At 32.9% G+C, this 19943-nt stretch overlaps 2 protein-coding genes across 3 annotated transcripts; one reads left to right on the top strand and one right to left on the bottom strand.

The window, feature by feature from the left end:
• Positions 1–10764: 10764 nt before the first annotated feature.
• Positions 10765–13280, bottom strand: LOC110659953 (F-box/LRR-repeat protein At1g67190). 2 transcript variants are annotated; one of them, XM_021818072.2, is made up of 2 exons: positions 13004–13280; positions 10765–12596 (listed from the first exon to the last, which is right to left on the bottom strand). In XM_021818072.2, exon 2 carries the CDS (start codon positions 12203–12205, stop codon positions 10946–10948), a length of 1260 nt encoding a protein of 419 aa, XP_021673764.2. In that variant the 5' UTR covers positions 12206–12596; positions 13004–13280; the 3' UTR covers positions 10765–10945. The 2 variants fall into 2 exon arrangements, with proteins under 2 accessions (XP_021673764.2, XP_021673765.2); XM_021818073.2 differs by having other exon boundaries at positions 10765–12249.
• Positions 13281–14778: 1498 nt separating this feature from the next.
• LOC110659952 (transmembrane 9 superfamily member 5) lies at positions 14779–18589 on the top strand. The gene is made up of 7 exons (XM_021818071.2): positions 14779–15024; positions 15121–15161; positions 15287–15875; positions 15984–16115; positions 16720–16876; positions 16975–17459; positions 17854–18589. The coding sequence occupies exons 1-7, from the start codon at positions 14882–14884 to the stop codon at positions 18068–18070; spliced, it is 1764 nt and encodes a 587-aa protein (XP_021673763.2). The 5' UTR covers positions 14779–14881; the 3' UTR covers positions 18071–18589.
• Positions 18590–19943: the final 1354 nt, after the last annotated feature.

Genomic DNA, 19943 nt, shown 5'->3' with positions numbered 1-19943 from the left:
AGATGCCTAGGTTAGGTGCTACAGGAAAGCTACTCATAAGATACCATGGAAGAAGGAACATAAGTTATGTCATTGGGGAAACAGAGATTATTGAAACAGAGATTATTGAAACAAAGGAATGAGGACTGAAGTCACCAAGAGACATGTTGGGGCGTAATAAAAGTGAGGTAAGCACCAAAGTTGATTGAAGTTATGAGACATCAAGTCAAGAACAGTGAGGTATAGCGAATACTTGAAATGTCAGAAAAATGGTGAATGAATAATTACAAGATAAAAGCCCTCTAGAAAGAGATGATGACAAATAGGACACTATAGTAGAATCAGAGAGCAGTAGAATGTCATATATAATATACGAAGAGTTTGAAGAATAAATATTTTACCAATCTCTGCATAGCTGGAGGAGTAATGATTGCACTTGTTCTAATAATCTTCTTTTCCTTATTTCTTTGTTTATTCGAAAATTCGAGGACGAATTTTTCTTAAGGGGGGAAGAATGTAACAACCAGAAAAAAAAAAAAAAAAAAGAGATGTGACTTTGGCGTGTGACAGTGGATTTCCACTGTCACTGCCAAATTTTTTTTTTTTTTTAAAAAGGGTCAAAAATCGGGAAGAGGACCCCCCCCCTCCCATTTTCTCTTCTCTCCTCTCTTCCCCTCTCTTCTTCTTCTTTCTTTCTCTGGTGACCGACCGACGACCTCCCAAGCGGCTCCCCACCCGGCCGGCAACCCTTCGGCGACGGCCAGACACCAGAAACGGCGGCAAGAGAGGGAGAAGAGAGAGAAAAACGCGTGCATTGTGGGCAGCGGCTTTTCGGCGTGATTTCGGCTTTATCTGATGTCCGATCGAGGTGATTCAGTTGGCGTTGGAAAGCTTGTTCCGAGAGCTTTCTTTTGATACCAATTTTGCAGCAAATGGAGGTCGGATGAGTGAGATATGGAGGAGAGAAGTTTCGGGTTTTTCAAGCTTTTTCGTCAGATCTAGGACGATCTGACTGTTGGATCGATGATCCGAGACCACCTATGGACTGAGGAAGAGGAGAGGAACATGGTGGTATGATCAGATCAGGCAAATGTCACCGGCGGCCGGCACAGTGGTTCCGGCGGTGGCTCCGGTGGGCTATGGAGATGATTCAACTTCCAGAGGCATCCTTATAAATTTTTGGAATTTTTGAGACACAGATAAACTTCAGGTAAGACAATTTTTATTATTTCTCTGTCTGTGGAGCATAAATACGGTGTTTCTTAAACAGGAAAAATTAGAGAAAAATTCTAAGAAAAATATATGATGAAAGTAAAATTATTTAGAGATATTCTATGGTGTTTGTTGAATTTTTGAGTGATTGTATAATATTTTTGAAAAATATAGATGGATTTTAGTTAGATTTTTAGCATATGGGCATATAAGATTATTTGAAATTAAGATATTTAAATTTTATATAATTGGTTGAAGCTTGAGGATGGAGGTTTAAATATGTGAATATTAAATTGGGTTGAATTAAGAATATGTTAGCTGTTGGAAACTTATGAAATCGAGTAAAATTCTTGAATAAAATATTCATGGGTGATTAGAAAATTACAATTCATTTTGCAATAGCCTTACAATATTATTAAGGACTGCGGGACAAAATTTTAAAATTTTTTTAGAGCATGTTTGAGTAGATTTTTACAAAATGTCAATTAAAGGGACTAAAACGTAATTTTAAGGTTTTGAGTATTGCTTGGTTTGGAGGGCCCAGGAGGGGTCATATAATGATGATAAGATATGAGTTGAATTTAGAAGTGTTATTTGAGCCTTTTTGCAGGTTGGGTAGGTCCCAAGTATAGAGAGAACTCTGCCGGAATTCCGGCATAAATTAGGCTGTCTATTGCCTCTTTAGAGTTTTATTCTAACTTAGTACTAATAAATTTATAATTTAATTATTAGGTGATCGAGATCAGCTATTTTCCTGCATCCAGCAGCCACAATAGTCATCGGTGTACTGTGAGTAAAATATTAATTTTAATTATAATTTCGATATTATTATATGTTCAAGCATGCCCATGCATCACTTATATGTATATATATATATATGTAGTTAAACCCTAGGCACGTTTTATGTTGCATTCACAACTGTTAAAGTGCCATGTATGTTGTTGTGGTAATTTGGAGCAGTGTGCGTGTGATGTGGTGTTGGCTATGGATAGGACGGGTAGACACGGCTTGAGATCTTCGCTGGGACCCGGTCCTTCAGGGTAGACACGGCATGAGTTCTTCGCTGAGACCGATTTGGTTATTTAAGTGGAAGTCCGAGTTGAGTTCTTTGCTGGCACAGGTTGGATTAAGAGAGCTGTATAGGGGATCAGCTCCCATATATTATGATTGATATTACTGGGTGTGTGAGTGCTCCAAATTACCTTTTTGATGTTATGATGTGAAATTATTGCTGGTGTTGCATTTCACTCTACATGATGCATTAGTTTTAGATAGTTATAGAGATTATGGTTAAAATTGATATTTTACTCTGAGTCAAACGCTCACTCCTGTTCACCATATTTTTCCAGGCTACAGGAGGAGATATTTTTCAGAATAACCTGTCCCTTTCCTTTCAGGTTATGAAAAGATTACTTAATTGTAATATAATTCTCCAAATTTGTAATTTAGGACTCCGCATGTACTAGTAGTAGCATTAATTCTGTCAAGGACTGCATGAATTTAAGTTTTTGTATTAATAAATGAAAATTTTTATGAGTTTTAAATAATTTGTAAACGATGTAACAGGGTTGAGCTGGGCTCCCCTAATTTTAGTTTCTGATAATTACTGGGCTAAGTTGGCCCGAAATAAAATTATAACAGTTTAATTTAAATTATTTTATATGCATATCAGGCCTAAATTGTGGGCCTAGTCATGGGTTGAGGAATAGTTAGGCTTACTACGGGCCTCGGGGGCTTTAGGCTGGCCTAGGTCCTAGTACCGGTCTGGCCCATAGGTTGGGTCGTGACAGGGAGTACCAATGATGAAAAACCAAAAGTGGCAGCCTTTGCATAACAATTGAAGAGTAATCCATCTTGTCCTATGGCATCAATCTTTCAAGTTGAGCAAGTGGAGAAAAGTGAAGTCAAGCAACCACCTCTCAAAGAAAAAGATGCACCAAAGGTTGTCAAGAAAGAAATGGTTGGATTTTTAGGCAAAGAAACAAGGATCTTCTCATGTGATGGAAAGAAAATAAAGTATAGATTCATTGAAGCACCTATTGGAAACAGAGGCAATAAATTCCAATTCTAGCCACCAATAAACATGACAAGGGTCAAGCTAAGGACCATAAATTAACGCTCTTGGGAGGCACTCTAAGTTTCTTTATTCTGTTTTTATTAAGTTTATTCTATTTGCATTATTTTTGTTTTGTTTTAAATATCCCTCAAATTCAATTTTGACATTGTTGAATTTTTCCTTTTGTAGATGCACTTTGAAGGACTAGAGGCTATTGCACTGTTGGAAAGTTATTCTTACTTTATATTTTGATTGTCTACTTTCCCAAAACTGATTTGCTTTAGTTGCCTTTGTTGCAGATTCTTTTGGCTTGTGCTTGATTCTACAGCATATGCTGTCAATTATTTCTTATTGGCTGAGGTTGGGTGTATTATCTTCATATATCTATGTCTTTAATGTTGGTATTATGGTGAGTGGTTCATTTTTGTGGTTGTGAGCTCACTTGGGTTGTGTCATTCAATTTTATGGTGCTGCATTTGATTAGAAAAACTGAGCATGCATGATTTGCTTTTGTGGATAAATGCAACTTTCTGATTATAATGCAGTAGTATTGGTTCTTGTTAAGCTTAAGATGTGATTAATGTCAAGCTGCAGGTTTTGAGTTGAAATGATATTACTCACAGGCTTTTGTGCAGAAATTTTTGCTATCATGAACTTGAATGTGCAACTAATTTGGATTTGCATGTGTTGATGAATTTTTTATGCTAACTTTTAATGATTCATGCAATTTTTTTTTGGCTAAAAATTCTCATTTTTAATGAAGTTTAAATATTAAAAGTCATTTTCCCTTGCAATTTCCAAATTTGCAAAGTGATTTTATCAACTTTTGTTTCTGTTGAATTGTGCATAGGCAAACTACACAATTTGTTCAGTTTTTGTAATTTGTTTCTGCCCTTTTTGTCATTTCTGTCGAAACCTGCACAACTTAGTGCATAACTATGCAGTTTCACATCACTCAACTTCCTATTATTTCATTTTTGCCGAAACTTGCACAAGGACTTGCATAACTTGGGCAGCCTGCTTATGCACTTATTTTACAGAGCGCTTCTACTAGATAACTTATGCAATCTGTTTATACAACATGCATTATGCACTTTAAGCTGCTAAATCACTGTCCTATGCTAGGTAACCTTTCACCTTTGCTTTTCACTTCACTAATACCTAGTTATTCATTTTTAACTTGAATTTGACTATGCACTACTTTAGACATTGAGGACAATATCCAATTTTGAGTTTGGGGGTGTATATAAGATTTTTGCTTAAATTTTTTTTTTATTTTTTTTTATCATTTTAGTCTAAGCGCATTTCATTTCATACAATACATACATCATACATTCATATTGTAAATATTTTATATATACATACATACACACCATACGTCATATAGAAACCATATAGAAAATTTGCATATAAATTTCTTACATTTTGTTAATGCATTCATTTTTAGGAAACATGCACATGCATTCATGAAATAAAATTTTTACCAAATCCTTTGAGTTATGGGAAGTTGCTTATAAGAGTGATTTAGCTTACCTTTGATTGGGTTTGTGGATTAAAAGTTTCCTAAGAGGTGCAAAGTTTTGAAGTGTGCATCATTGGCCTATATCTTCTTAGCCAAAAAGCCACCCAACTAGTCATTTAGAGACTGGAGTGTTTAGAGAGAGCTATAGGATAAAAGGTAGTTAAATGATGTCTCACTAATCCTAGAACAAATTTTCTAAACCTTTCGAGGCGAAATACCAACTTGTACTTGAAAAGGATGATGATTAGGCATTCTTTGATTGCAACCCTCTTATTTTAAACTTTTAACCTTCCCTTTATTACAACTAACTCTTGCAAACCCCTTTGAGCCTTTATATTCCAAATTTTTCTTGAAACCCTTATTGCTATCTAGCCAATGAACCAAACACTCCAACCCTTTTCATGAGAATAATTATTTATAATATTAGGTACACTAAAAAAAAAAAGAAAAAAATAATAATAAAAGGGAGAAGAAATGCTTGTCATCTTGTAAAAGTGCTAGTATATGTGCTTTTCACTATTGTCATTCAAATTGAAAGAAATCCACCCGAAGTAATTAAAGGAAATGTGTTTAGGGGTGGCATTTTTAGGGACAATCATCAAGAGAAAATACAAGATACAAGTTTAAAGTATCAAAGTGTCCTTCCATTTTATGTATTTTGTAAAATATGCTAGCACTTGAAAAAAAAAATTCTCATTGTGTATCTCTCTCCTCTTTATATATATAAAGGGTGTACCTTATGTTTTCAAGATTAAAAATATTCTCATGCTTTGAATCCCTTTTACCCTTTTCCTTCTTAACCTCATTTTGAATCACATAGCCCCATTACATCCCTAAAAGACCTTTGATCTCTTGATAGTACTTGCTATATTAGTGGAGAAAGGAGTAGAGAGTTTACCTATGAGATTGGAAATTCATTCATTTACTCATTAAATTCCATCTTCTATATGGAGATACTTTGGCTATTAATTGTTCTAGAATTCCTTTTGAGCATGACTTTCTCTTTTGACTGGTTGGTTTAGGAATTTTGGATGATAATTGACTTGATGGCTAAGCTGTGAAAGCTTGGATAAGCATTAGATTCTTTGCATCTTGAAGGATGGGTATATGGATTGTTGGTATGGCTAAAGGTATGTTAAGTTACTTTAATAGGTGATTTTCATAGCTCTTTGGACAAAGCATCCCTAAAAATTGCATTATATTTTAAAGTTTGCTTAAGGACAAGCAAAGATTTGAGTTTAAGATTATTTGATACATGCATTTTGCATAATCATTTAGGTTAAATTTCATGGCTATTTCATTCACTTGTTAGTCACTTTTAGCCGATTTTATTAGTTATTTAGATAGTATTCCATAATTGTTAATTTTTGGGTTAATTTGTGATTTTGTTTTGTACGTAAAATGGTGTTTTTGAGGGACTAAAAAGAAATTATGCTAATGAGGAGTGATTCCTATAGCCAAAGATATCAAAAACAAAGCTTGAAAATTGAAAAATACAAAGTGGCCGAAATGAGCATAACTTACTGTATAAGTTGTGCAGTTCTGCACAAGGAGAAGAAAAAATTTTCCAAACCTGCAGAAAACTACATAAGCTACTGCATAACTTATGCAGTCTCATGCCTCACTTATGCAACATCATTGGAATCACCAGAAACCACCAAATTTGCTCAGAATCTGCATAGGATGCTTGCACAACTTGTGCAAGTCTTCATAATGAGCTGGCAGAAGAATTTTTACATATGAATCCCTTCCTTAAACACACCATTTTTAGGGTTATTTGTCAAAAAGTATAAATAGTGTCCTTACCTCATTTTTGGCCATAAGAAGAAAGAGAGGAAGACAGAAAAAGGGGCAGAAAGCAGAGCAGCAACAGACTTCCATTTTTTGGAGTAGAATTCAGCTTCTTCTTCTCTTCTTCACCAATTTCTACATTTCTTCTACCGGGTTTCTTTAGTTTTAGTTTATTTTCATTATTTATTTCCTCTTTTACTTAGAATTTCTTGTGTTAAACATGGATTATGAGTAATTTTCTTTGATTCTGGAGTAAGTGATGTAATATTTTAGTTATTTTATTTGAACTGGGTTAGTCCCAATTTAATGAAATTTATGAGGTTTAATTTATTTCTTGTGTGCTTATTCACATGCTTAATAAAAGGGCCCATTAAGTTATGTTCTTAATCTTTAGTTGAAGCACCGAAAGGAAAAAACCAAGTGATAGTTAATCAAGAAATTGGACTTAATTAACTTAGATCTAGAAATAGACTAAGGGTTAATAGGGTTTTAATAGATTGATTAAAGAACCTAATGGGTCTTGGTTAATTTTAACTTCACGAAAGTAGGATTAAGTTAATTAAGACACTCTTTGTCTCACTCGAAAGAGTTTTCAAAGGATTTTACAATTAAACTCCTTTAAACCAATAAATTTCATGGATTGGGCTAACTAGGGAAAATTCCAAAATGACTTGAATATGAACCTTTAACTCCAGAATCATCTTTTATCAATTATTGCTTGGAATTTTACTTTTGAGTGTTTAGTTTAATCTCATTTTATTAATTTTCATTATTAATATTATTAATTTCTTTATTTTGCGAATTATTAAATTAGTCATTGTTTGAATTTAGTCTTATATTTTCATACCTTATGCTTCAAATTCTCAAATTTCTTTTATTTATTTAATTAAAATACAATTTTAACATAGTTTATTTTACATCAAAAATTCAATTGAAAACCCAACTCTCCGTGGGAACGATATCTTTTTCTATACTACTTGAACGACCAGTGCACTTGCGGTTGTGCTACATCAAGAAAGTGGAGAGAGGCAGAGAAAACATCAGAAAATAGAGCAAGGGTGCGCCACTTCCCTTTTCTGGATTAGATTTGGCTTCTTCTTCTTTTTTTCACCATTTTCTACCTTTCTTATATTGGGTTTCTTAGTTCTTAGCATTGTTTCAAGTTTTATTTCCATATTTACTCAGAATTTCTTGTCATTATTATGGATGGTGAGTAGTTTTTCATAGATTCTGGAGTTGGGATGTAATATTTGAGATATTTTATGGATTTTGATTGGGTAATCCATATTTTGTGATTTTAATGAAGTTTTATCCATTTCTTGTGTGCTCAATGACATGCTTAGTGTAAGATTCCATTAAGTATTATTCTTAATCCATGGTTGAAGCACCGAAAAGAGAAAACCTTGTGATAGATAATTAAGAAATTAGACTTAATTAACTTAAATCTAGAAATAGACTAGGGATTAAGAGAATTTATAGATTAATTAAGAAACTTAATGGGTCTTTATTAATTTTAACTCCACGAAAGTAGTATTAGATTAATTAAGGCACTCTTTGTCTCACTCGGAAGAGTATTCAAAGGATTTAATAATTAATCTCCTTAAAACCCGTAAATTCCATAAGATTGGATAACCAATTTAAAAATCTCAAAATAACTTGAATATAAATTCTCAAATTCTAGAATTGCCCCTTTTATTATTGTTAATTATTAATCGAATTTAATTACTCGTCATTTTAATTCTTGTCATATTTCAATTTGCTCATTTTACTTTACTTCTAATTTAGTTGAATCTTCATATTGGTAATTAGATTGTTAATTTTGCATATATAAATTTCTTACCTCAAATTCTATCAATCTATCACTTAAATTTCAAAATTAGCTCAAATTAATTAATTTTTATATCAAAAATTCAATCATTAACATAACTTTTCAAGGGAATGATATCTTTTCTATACTACTTATACGACCCGTGTACTTGCAGTTGAGACACATCAAATTTTTGCTTCTATGTTTGTAGAAAGTTGATTGGTCTAGATCAAATCCAAGCATTAATTACACCTTTTGGAAGTTTTGGTTTAACTAGATTTGAGGCATTGCTTTTCACTTAAGTATATAGGGAAGTATGACATATATAAATTGTTAATTTTTATTGTTTCTTATAGAAGTATTGGCTTAAATTATACCAAGTTGCATCTTATATTCTAGTTTTGTATCATTACTGCAGTTGCTTGAACTAACATTGCAAGATCGCACCCCCACAGTTTCTCATTATTGACTTAATCCACAAATTTAACAAGAAAAAAGAGAGATGTTTATAGACCTGGGTTTGACCTTCCACTGACATGAAAATCTTACTTGCCAATGATTACCAGAGGGACACATAACACATGCACAACAGGAAAATCATGATAAATTATAGTTAGAGAGAATCTGATTCAACAGTTTCTTGTATAAAATATGCTAAACAAAAACATTCACAAAAAATAAAGAAAAAAAAAATCATTTATCAGCTATACTCCTTACTGATTCCTGCATTATTTGTTTACCAGAAATATTACTGAACCCAAAATAAAATTAAAAAAAAAAAGATTTTATTTGCTTATATAGTCCTTATATGGAATTTATTTGGACATTTGCAATTTAAATACCAAAATGAGGCAACCAAAATTGCTTTCAATGGTCCCCTCAAAACTGCATGACAGAAATTATAACTAATAAATCCCAATGTATGGCAGAAATTCCAATCACACCCATCAAAGCATCTTCTATGATTGTAAAAACAACTAGCTTCCATCATTCTAAGCTTAGCCTCAACATCTCATTCTCAGGGCCTAACTCTTCCAAATCAACAACCAATAATCATCAGAAGCTAAATAGGGCCCAAATTTGGATGTCTCTGTTTAATCCACTTGGCACCCATTTGGTAGTTAGAATTGGTAGAATATTTTTCTCCAAGGCCAGCTATACAAGGGAGTAGGTGCTGGCCAGTTTGATTGCTTGAAGAAAATGTTCATGCACAGAGTCTGATTTCTTTCATGGCAAGTTTTAAAAAAGATTGACTTTGTTCACTCTTGAAGAGTTGGGGACCATCTTCAGAATTATAACACCCCAAGTCCCAATGTATACATCTTATTGTCATCCTAATTAAAAGGATTTAAGCAAATACTACTAAAACAACAGCTTAATAGTTATCCAGGAATGAAGTATACATCAAGAAAATAAAGGTGAGTGCTTTCTTACCATGCAAAAGGAGGTTTTAGTTTCGTGTGTGTGAAAAAAAAATATGCTGTATGCACAAAATTAAATAATGAACCTAAAATTTGTAGTAATATGGAAAATTGGAAAACAAAATGCTAGATTATAATATATCCAAAGAAAACAAGCTACTGTTTAAATATTCCACCACCTAGTTAAGGAAACTGAATGAACCAAATAAATTGTACATAAAGAAATATTAGGTAGTTAAAATTGTATCCAGGCACTAATTTTTCTAGGCAGTATGCAGTGAGGTATTTGATGAAATACCACCCTGCATATCATCTACATAGAAAAGATAACAAGATTCAATGCTTGGAGCACTAAGCTCAGCTCCACAGAAAAGCAATCAATGTAAGAAAGAATGCACCATCAGAGAAAAGACAAGTAAATAGAGAAAACCACAACAGTTCTTACAAAATTATGTTACCCAGAAGTCCTACAAGCAAGTTTTGAGAGGTCATCTACTGAACCAAAATAAAATTCCCAAGAACCATTGACCAATCAAAATTTAAGAAGCACCTGGCACATTAATAAAGACATTCACCATTTTTATTCATCAATTGTACAATTTTTTTCAAATATAGGAATTTTGTTTAGTGTATTCATATGTTCATACAAAGGTCTTCCTAAAAGTACATTATTATGTCAAATAATAATAATAATAATAATAAGAGAGAACAATTTCCATGCTGCAAGATTAACTTCAGCAAGGACAACAGAAATTTTTTTTTTTTTTTTAATGAAAACTATCCCATTCAAAAATCTGGAAGCACCAATGATAATCAAAGGTAAATCAATACGAAGGAATCTAAAAGAAAGGGGAAACAAAGGTCGAAGAAATCATTCTACAAAGTCTGCATGCACATGCATATGTGTGTGTAATCTAGAGATTGAGAAAAAGAAGCAGCTTATCCACAGAAATTGAGCAAAATGAGAATAACACCATTAGAGAACATGTTTCTTTTGCTGAAGTAATATTTCAATGATAAAAGAAGACTTCAATGATCATTTACAGGGCATAAAAAAGGATATTCAATCTCTAAATGCTGTAATTTTTACCTGAATATGTGCTAATACAAATGATGAATACAAAACTTGAATATCGACCAAAGTAATCACAGAATTTCTATTCATACTCAAATTGCACATCTACATTCATGTATTTCCTCATAAGTTGAACCATTAATGAAGTGAAATCAGCCAACATCAGACATTCTTCTTGTCTTTTGGCCTCTGAAACAACTCCATGAATTACTAACTTCCTAAGATTCGGGCAACGCTTTAGTAGGCCCTCAACCCAACATGAGAAAAGATCATTAATTACTGTCCATCCAAGCTCCAAGACAACCACATTCACCAAGTTTGAAGATCCTTGCAAACTGTAATGAAGTACCCCATCTCTTAAGTCATAACTTAATGAAAGATGGCTAAGTTGCGGAAAACAAATAGCAATAGTTTCCAAATCCACAATACCATCCTCATCATCAAAGACCACATCCCAAAGACGAAGCCTCCTCAACTTTGATGATTTTGAGAATAGTTGGTAGAACTTCGGCCAAATAATTGTGAAGTTGCTGACATCGACGAACTCAAGATTTTCAACTGTTTCACTAATATCAAGATGTAAAACACTAACATCATCAATCTTGAAATGCTTCAAAGTTCTCTTTCCAATGAGTTCAAATAGCTCAAGAGCACAATCCTTCAAGTGCAAAGACTCGATACTATCTGCCTCCAATATAAGCTTGTCCAAACTAATTGCTTCAACATAAACACTCTTTAATGTAGGACTACTGAGTTCAATTGTCACCTGTGCGTCAGACATTGCAATCTCTGGATTGATAAGTTCCAATGTCTCAATCTTTAGGCAGGCAGTGAGTAAAAGACTGAGATCAAGTGCCGAGATACTGACATGACTCAAAGAAAGGGATTTCAAGCAAGGGAACCTTTGGAAATTGGGTTCAACCCCTGCTATCAAGTTATGGGACAATTTCAACATTTCAAGCTTCTGCCTCCCACAAATCTCAAGAATATTAACATTTGGAGTAGTCCGAACATTATAGAACAACCCCCGTAAAGTTTCTCTGGTATACATGAGCCAAGCAATAACAGTTGAAGCTGAGAACTCATCAACATCATCCATCAAAATTGACAGGCCTTGCAACCCAGAGGTTTGAAAAATAGTTTGTGTTATCAATATTTCCAGCTGACTAGTTGTCAGATCACGATAGACAGGCCAATCATTGGAATTGAATGAAAGTGTGTGAAGGTGTTTGCGGCAAGCTTCTCGCCACTTTCGACATGTCGCAGATGCTATCAAAACATCTCTGGCACCTCCCAGCCCAGATAATATATTACCAATTACTTCAACAGGAATGTGCTCCATTCCCAACAAACCAACTCCGAGTATCAATCCAGAACTATTGTTTCCTACAAAACATATCAATAAGCCGAAGATGCTCAATTTCTAAGATATTCACCATCAACTCCTTTACTAAATTTGAATGTATTCGTCCACCACATGCAGCTTTGCACAGCTAAATCAAACTTTTCCAATCAGTGAACACTAGAGCTACTCAACACAGAGAAATAGACAACTGGCAGTTTGGTGCCAGCAAAAAACTTAAGAAATCTCAAGCAATAAAAGGAAAGAGAGTGGATAGGCTGAAATTTCAATATGTTTATTTAATATAGTACTGCTATAACAAGGTAAAGGATTCGATCACTTCAAGAAGATTGTGCCTCCAAGAAGAAAGAGAAATTTGCTTCAGCGTACTCTGAGAAGCCACAGTGCATCAATATATATATATATAGCATAAGCAAACCCAGTCAGAATCTAGAACCCATCACAAGAAACTCAAATTTCAATGTGAACAAACGAAACAATTGCCTTTATTAGTACAAAACAGGAAATCCAACTACAAAATCTTAAGAAAAACAACCAGTAATGTGCATAGAGGATTTGTATTTCAACAATCAAAGAATACTGCAAGAAAAGAAGAAATCTATCAACAAAATCCATTAAGAACTCTAGTACTAGCATCTAATAATCTCGTCACAACCGAAGTCTCAACTTACATTACAATGTGAAAATCCAATAAATAACTACACAATGAGATTCAATCAATTGCAACCCACAAAAGTATAATAACACAAAAAAACAACAAAGGCGTCAAAGATTTACCAGTCAAAGAAAATGGGATATTTTGATAGAAGAAGAACCGAGTCAAGAAGAGACCTTTTGTTCAAGAAACAGAAATATACAAAGAGATCAGCCACCCTAGAGAATGGGTGATTACTAGGAGGGAGAATCTATGATACAAATAAAGATGGGTATGATGCTTTTGAGGAAATCTTGATCATTTTAACTTTTTGTGTATGCGTTTGAATGTTGGAGGCTTTGGTAGAAGAGAACAACTCATATGAACATCTACCAACGACCCATCCTCTTTTGCCTTCTTTAGCAAGTGCGGTCAATGCGCACACTTAGCTCTGACAAACTCAACAGCAAAGCATAGTAAAAAGTAATTTTTTTTTAATAAAAGATATCAAATAATTAAATAACAATTTTCAATTCAAATAAATTTTTAAACTTTTTTATATTTCTTCTTTGAGGAGAGAGTAATATTAAAGTTAATTATATTATTTTGAATAAAATTTTATTATTAATTTATTAAATATATTAACTTTAATATGATGATTTATTTTTTTATAAAAATAAAAACTTTATTTTAACAAAAAATAATTAATAAAAAATTCTATTATATTTATTTTATGACATATTTATAAGTAAAATATCAACTTATTTTTACATAAAATTTAAAAAATATTAACATTGGGAAGAATACTAAATAAATATTTAATTAATAAATATAAATCTAACTTGATTTAATCTAGCAACTAAAGAGATATTACTCACTTAACACATATCATATTCAAGACTTTACTCTTTCAATTCTCTTATAAAAAAATTTACATGAAGATGATGATAATAATAATAATAATAATAATAATAATAATAATAATAATAATAATAATAATAATAATAATAATAATAATAATAATAATATTATTATTATTATTATTATTATTATTATTATTATTATTATTATGTGAAAGCTCAAATATTTTGGAAAAAAATTAAAATTACATATAAATTTTGATTAAAAGTATATGAAAAAAAATTGCACAATATACTCATCAAATTGTATATAACTCTTAATGAAAATCATAAAATAACGTGTTATTAATTGAAGTATAAAATAAGGATGTAAATTAAAATATTTATAAATATATGAGATTTTGAGTTTAAACTCTAAATAAAATTAAATTAATAAAAATAATTAAAATTGTAGCATTAGTATATCTATCAATTTATAACATGTAATTCCATGATTCATTTAGAATTTATTTATCATGGATATTAAGTAATATATGTTTAAATATTTTAATTATAAGTATTTGAGATTATTTTAAAGTTAAATTTAATATGTTTTAATTATAAAAATTTGTATTTATCTTTAATAAAAAAAGTATAAAAATTTTAAAATAATTAAATAAATTTTTAAAATTATTTTTACCTCATCTAAAATTATTAAAAAAAAAACCCACATTGAGCTTTTAGTATAGTACCTAATTTATTAACATATTTAAAAAATTATTGTTCTTATAAAAAAATAATTTTAATTAGGTTAAGAAAAAACACAGGAATCTATTTTAATATGAAAAAAATTAATTTATGTATAAATTAATTAATTAGACTATAACTAACTGAAATAATAAAATATATAGAATAATAATTAATAAAATATATAGGATAAAATAAAATTAATGAAACTGATCATTGATTAAACATGATTAATTCAATTCAAATTAAATATTAGGTGGGGATTAACCTGTTCGTAGACCAACGACCTGTCGTTTAAGTCCTGGTGGGTTGATAAACCAGCTTTCAGTAGAGAGAACGGAACTGGCAACAAATTTTTGACTTCCTTCTCTCAATCTCAATTCTCAAGAGTCTCTGGATTTAATTCAACAAATCCCCTCCATAAATAAATCACAAATGAGTGTTCTTTTCTTCCTCCTGTTTACAACTGTGTTCTTTTCTCTCCGATTTGCTGCCTCTTCTCCTGCTGATCATAGCTACAATGTAGGAGATCCTGTTCCTCTATTCGTCAACAAAGTTGGTCCCTTGCACAATCCCAGGTACCCATTTCTCAAAAATCCATTCAAGAAATCCATCTATACTGTACCTTTTTATTAATTTTAAGCTTCTATTTAATTTATTTGCGGGTTTTGCAGTGAAACCTACCACTACTACGATTTGCCATTCTGTCGTCCAGGTTCGCCTCTTTATTTTGGCAGTTTGATTAAGGATTTGCTTTCCACTGTTGCTTAATCATTGGACCCAGAAATTGGAATAGGAGTAGCTTTAAGTTTTATAGCATTTTCTTTGTGGATTTTGCAGATAATGTAATTCGAAAGAAAGAAACGCTTGGTGAGGTGTTGAATGGAGATCGTTTGAGTAGTGCTTTGTATGATTTGAAATTCAGGGAGGACAAAACTGGGGTCACCCTTTGTAAGAATAAGCTTAAAGGAGATGAAATTTTGAGGTTTAGAGATGCTATTATAAATGATTTCTACTTCCAAATGTACTATGATGATCTCCCATTATGGGGCTTTATTGGGAAAGTTGAACAGCAGAGTTGGGTTCTTAGTAATAGGGAGTTTAAGTATTATCTGTTTAAACATGTGCAGTTTGGTGTTCTTTATCATGGCAATCGAGTTATTGAAGTAAGTGCTTTTGGTGATCCAAATCATGCTGTGGATATAAGTGAAGATGTTGATATAGATGTTGAGTTCACTTATTCAGTTATCTGGAATGCGACCTCAGCTCCATTTGAGACCAGGATGGGCAAATATTCTAGGGCTTCTTTTCATCCAGTACACCAGCAGATTCATTGGTTCTCATTTGTTAACTCAATCATCATCATTTTGCTCTTGATGGGATTGCTCACTGGGCTTTTTTTGCGGCGTCTCAAGAATGATTTGAGAAAGTAGTGAAATGTTGAATACTTAGTTCATCGTTGAATTTATTCTGGTAATGCTCAAAGGCATATTTTTTCAGTTATGGCATTCTTTTCCTTGTCTTGTGTGTTTTACAGGTGTTCTAGTGGAGATGAAGGGGAAGATAAAGAGGTTGGCTGGAAGTACATTCATGGTGACGTTTTCAGATACCCACAAAATATATCCTTGTTTTGTGCTGTCTTGGGCACAGGCACTCAGTTGCTGACAATGTAAGTGAGCATAAGGACATCAATTTTGCAGTCTTTTTTTTTTCCTCATAAAAATAATTTGGACTTTCCTTGTATGGTAATGATTACATTTTTGGTTTCTATAGCTATAATTTATCAGCGATTCTTTAGATTGCATCATGCATCAGCATAAAGTTTGTATTCTGAAGTGACGCCTTATAAGGTTTTGCACTATTTATGTGTCCTCTTGCCTGGTTGCTGCCACATTTGAGGAGCAACACTGATTTGTCGCCACAGAGAGACATTAAAACTAATTTTTTTATGTTCTCAATCGTGTCAAATTTTCCATGATTTCATGCCTAGCAGATTTGAGGGCGTGATACTTTGTTCTCAAAGTTTATGAATGGCGTGCTCTTTATATCATTGTCCTAGCATTTTTGCCATACTTGTTTGAAGTATGCAAAATTATTTTGATGTTGGACAGTGAATGCCTGTGACTGATATCTTGCCTGTATGGCATCTGAAGGAGAATCACTCCACAAAGTATGTGGATGTGTCTCTGAGTTCACATTTGATATATATGGTAGGATTAATCCGTATGTCAGTGTTAAACATATTCTGACATTTATTTGCAATTTTTCTTCAGGGTTTGCTTTTTATTTGTTTTGGCATTTGTTGGTGTACTATACCCTTACAATCGTGGAGCCTTGTGCTCTTCTTTTGTCTGGGTATATACTCTCACATCTGTGGTTGGGGGTTACACCACAGCTTCTTTCCACAATCAGTTTGCTGAAACTGGATGGGTAAGAATATTTTTTAATGATATGTTCTTCCTTGCTATATATATATATATATTCTTTTTTCCCTTATTTACTAGCATAAACAATGATTTGTCTTCCAGAAAAGGAGTGTTCTTCTCACTGGGATTCTGTACCTTGGTCCATTGTTTGTGATACTGTCCATTTTGAATATCATTGCTGTATCTTATGGGACCACAGCTGCACTTCCATTTGGAACCATTATGGTGATACTTCTCATACACATATTTTTTGCTATTCCATTGCTTGCCTTTGGAGGGATTATTGGGTACTGTTTCAGTTCTGTATTTCAAGCACCTTCTGCTACAAAGAGGTACCCAAGGGAGATTCCACCGTTAGGATGGTATAGGAAAACACCTGCTCAAATGTTTCTTGCGGGTCTTTTAACTTGTAGTGCGATAATCCTTGAGTTGCACCACTTGTATGCAAGCTTGTGGGGCTATAAAATATGCACGCTGCCCAGCATTTTGTTTGTCACTTTCATCATCCTTATCCTACTTACTGCTATCTTAAGTATTGGTATGACATACATTCAGCTTTCTGCAGAAGACCATCAATGGTGGTGGAGGTATGTTCTCTTGCAAAGTTCATCTATATGCGCCACAGTCACACACACATCTTCTAGTTGTGGATGCTTATAAGATTAGCAAATTAAATTTGTAGTTGGAATTTGGGATCATTCTGCTATTAAATGTTCAATTTTATTGTTCAATTATTTACATAATCATGTCAATAATTCTCTGTTTGGGATAAGGGAAGTGGGGAAAAACTTATATTTAAAAGAGAAGGGATTATATGGTGGCTTGGGTTATTTTATTTTTGGTTTATAGCTTCTTCTTAGTAATTGAAAGGAGTGCCTTCTTTCTCTATTTCTTTTTCTTCATCTTCCTTTTTCCCCTTCATTTTTTCCTTACATCATTGCATGTAGTATGTTCATCTTTTGTTTTTTCTTTGTGATGCAGATCTCTGCTGTGTGGGGGTGCACCAGCCATTTTCATGTTTAGTTATTGCATCTTCTTCTTTGCCAGATCAAGTATGAGTGGCTTCATGCAGCTATCCTTCTTCATTGGGTATAATGCTTGCATGTGCTATGCATTTTTCTTGATGCTTGGTGCAGTCAGCTTTCGTGCTTCCTTCATATTTGTTTCCCACATATATCATGCCGTTAAGAGTGAATGAACAATTTCCTTTTAACTTTGGTAATGGCCTATCATCTCTCCAGTAAACTCCTCCTCAAAGGTTTAAGAAAGGGGTGGGGTGGGGGAACTGAGAGAAGGGGGGAGGGGCAAAATTTAGTCAATCTTCTTGTAACATCTTAAGCTTTCCAACACTGGAGGATATTGAAACCAAGATTACAGAAAAGCAAGAGAGAAAATCATGTCTTTGCAGCATTGGAAGATGTAACCATTTAAGAGAACTTGATATTCATTACTTTTTAACAGTGATGCAGGTTGTCTGGGTGCGCATATAAATGCATCTTATCAATTTTTCTGAAAAAGTAACGACATTGTTAGGGCAGGATGCAAGCATTAATATGTTCTTAAAAGCTTGTATAAATAGAACATTTTAGATTCTGCATCTATCATTCTGAGTGAGTTAGTGTGTATTTTAAAATTATTTTTTCTGTTCTCTGCTATTTTGTATACTTTGAGTACTTGTTGGCAATATACATTTACTAATGCTGGAATGACTTATCTACACCTGGGTGTCACAATTTTGTACTTGTCAGCTAGAACTCTAAACCAGGAAAAAGAAAAATCTATATTTGTCTTTTGCCCAATGATTGATTTCCTATAATTAAACGAGTGAAAATGAGGTTTATTTTTATGGGAGTCATAATATTAATAAGTATAATTAGGAAAATGGCTTATTAATTAAGTGGCCATATCCCAATATGGGAAATAAAAAGTTTGATTCTTGCCCTTTCCTTGAATTAACAAAAGATTACCAACCTCGTGCTAATGGAGGGTTGAGAGATAATGATTTTCTTTTAAAAAAAAAAAAAAAAAGATAAGAATTATTTATTCATAACTCATAAGCATCACAGTGCATGAAGAGGATAAAGGGCTTCAATGAACAGAGAAAACAGGCAGGAAAAATAAAATAAAATGAAAGATTTTTCTTTTTCTTGATACTTTCCAGTTGAAAAATTTGAGACTTGAAAGTCCTTTTGAGAGTGAAAAGTCTTGCCAGCTAGCCTGCATTGTTCACCCTTTACATATGTTTTCTTGTGCCAGCCATTCTTGCACACTAATCTAATTTTCTATTGCTTCGAGCTTACTCAGATACTTAAGATATCCACAGGTAATTTTAAATACTCAATTGTTATTCTTGGGTTAGATTCGTTTTGATGCTTCAGTAGGTGACTTTATATGGTCATTCAAGCACATGAATTCTTGCCATTTTGTCCATTCTGTTCATACTTGATGCAATAATAGGTGATTTAGGGTCATTCTTTTCTGGTTTTGTTTCCTTTGGTTCTTTTCTTTCCGTGGATGATAGTTATATTCATATATTTTGTTGTTCCTACTTCAATTCCCATTTTTCTTCTTTGATCCTGAACATATTTTTTTAAGAAACTTTTATGTACGTGGTTTCAAGAAGCGAAAATCATACGAAAAGTAAAAGGGGTACGAAATAACCATAAGGGATTTTGCCATCTGATACTCAAATTTCGTCAGGAGAAGTATTTCAAAAGAAACTCAAATCACTAGAATAATTTCCTCTTAACATTTTCTATGAGAAGAATGCTTTTGTGGCTTGCCTGTCTAAGAAATGCTTCAAGTTTCCCGCAAATCAACTCTCACAATTTTAACTCAAATCGCCGTGAAAACACCCTCTTGGATTTACACCCTACAGTTTTGATGCTCAGAGGTCAAGAAAATGACACATAATCTAGTTGGAGAGAGGAGAGATCTGAAGAAAATGTCACCAGGAAATTTTGGGATTCCTCCATTCCAAGTATTTTAATGAAGCTACAAAGTTCAACTGACACCACATTTTACCATGGAGTTAATGAGGAGTAGAACACCTATTCTAAATTAATTTTTTT

This window comes from Hevea brasiliensis, chromosome 1, assembly GCF_030052815.1.
Source record: "Hevea brasiliensis isolate MT/VB/25A 57/8 chromosome 1, ASM3005281v1, whole genome shotgun sequence".
NCBI classification, from domain to species: domain Eukaryota; kingdom Viridiplantae; phylum Streptophyta; class Magnoliopsida; order Malpighiales; family Euphorbiaceae; genus Hevea; species Hevea brasiliensis.
Note: the sequence above shows the minus strand (reverse complement) of the source record. Positions and strands in the feature narration are given on the sequence as shown.

Bases quoted from the DNA above. Each gene is read 5' to 3' on its own strand.
- LOC110659953 (XM_021818072.2), bottom strand. From the start codon at position 12,205: ATGGAGCACATTCCTGTTGAAGTAATTGGTAATATATTATCTGGGCTG.
- LOC110659952 (XM_021818071.2), top strand. From the start codon at position 14,882: ATGAGTGTTCTTTTCTTCCTCCTGTTTACAACTGTGTTCTTTTCTCTC. The intron at 15,876-15,983 runs GTAGTGAAATGT...TGTGTTTTACAG, and splicing joins CTCAAGAATGATTTGAGAAA to GTGTTCTAGTGGAGATGAAG. The intron at 17,460-17,853 runs GTATGTTCTCTT...TTTGTGATGCAG, and splicing joins GACCATCAATGGTGGTGGAG to ATCTCTGCTGTGTGGGGGTG.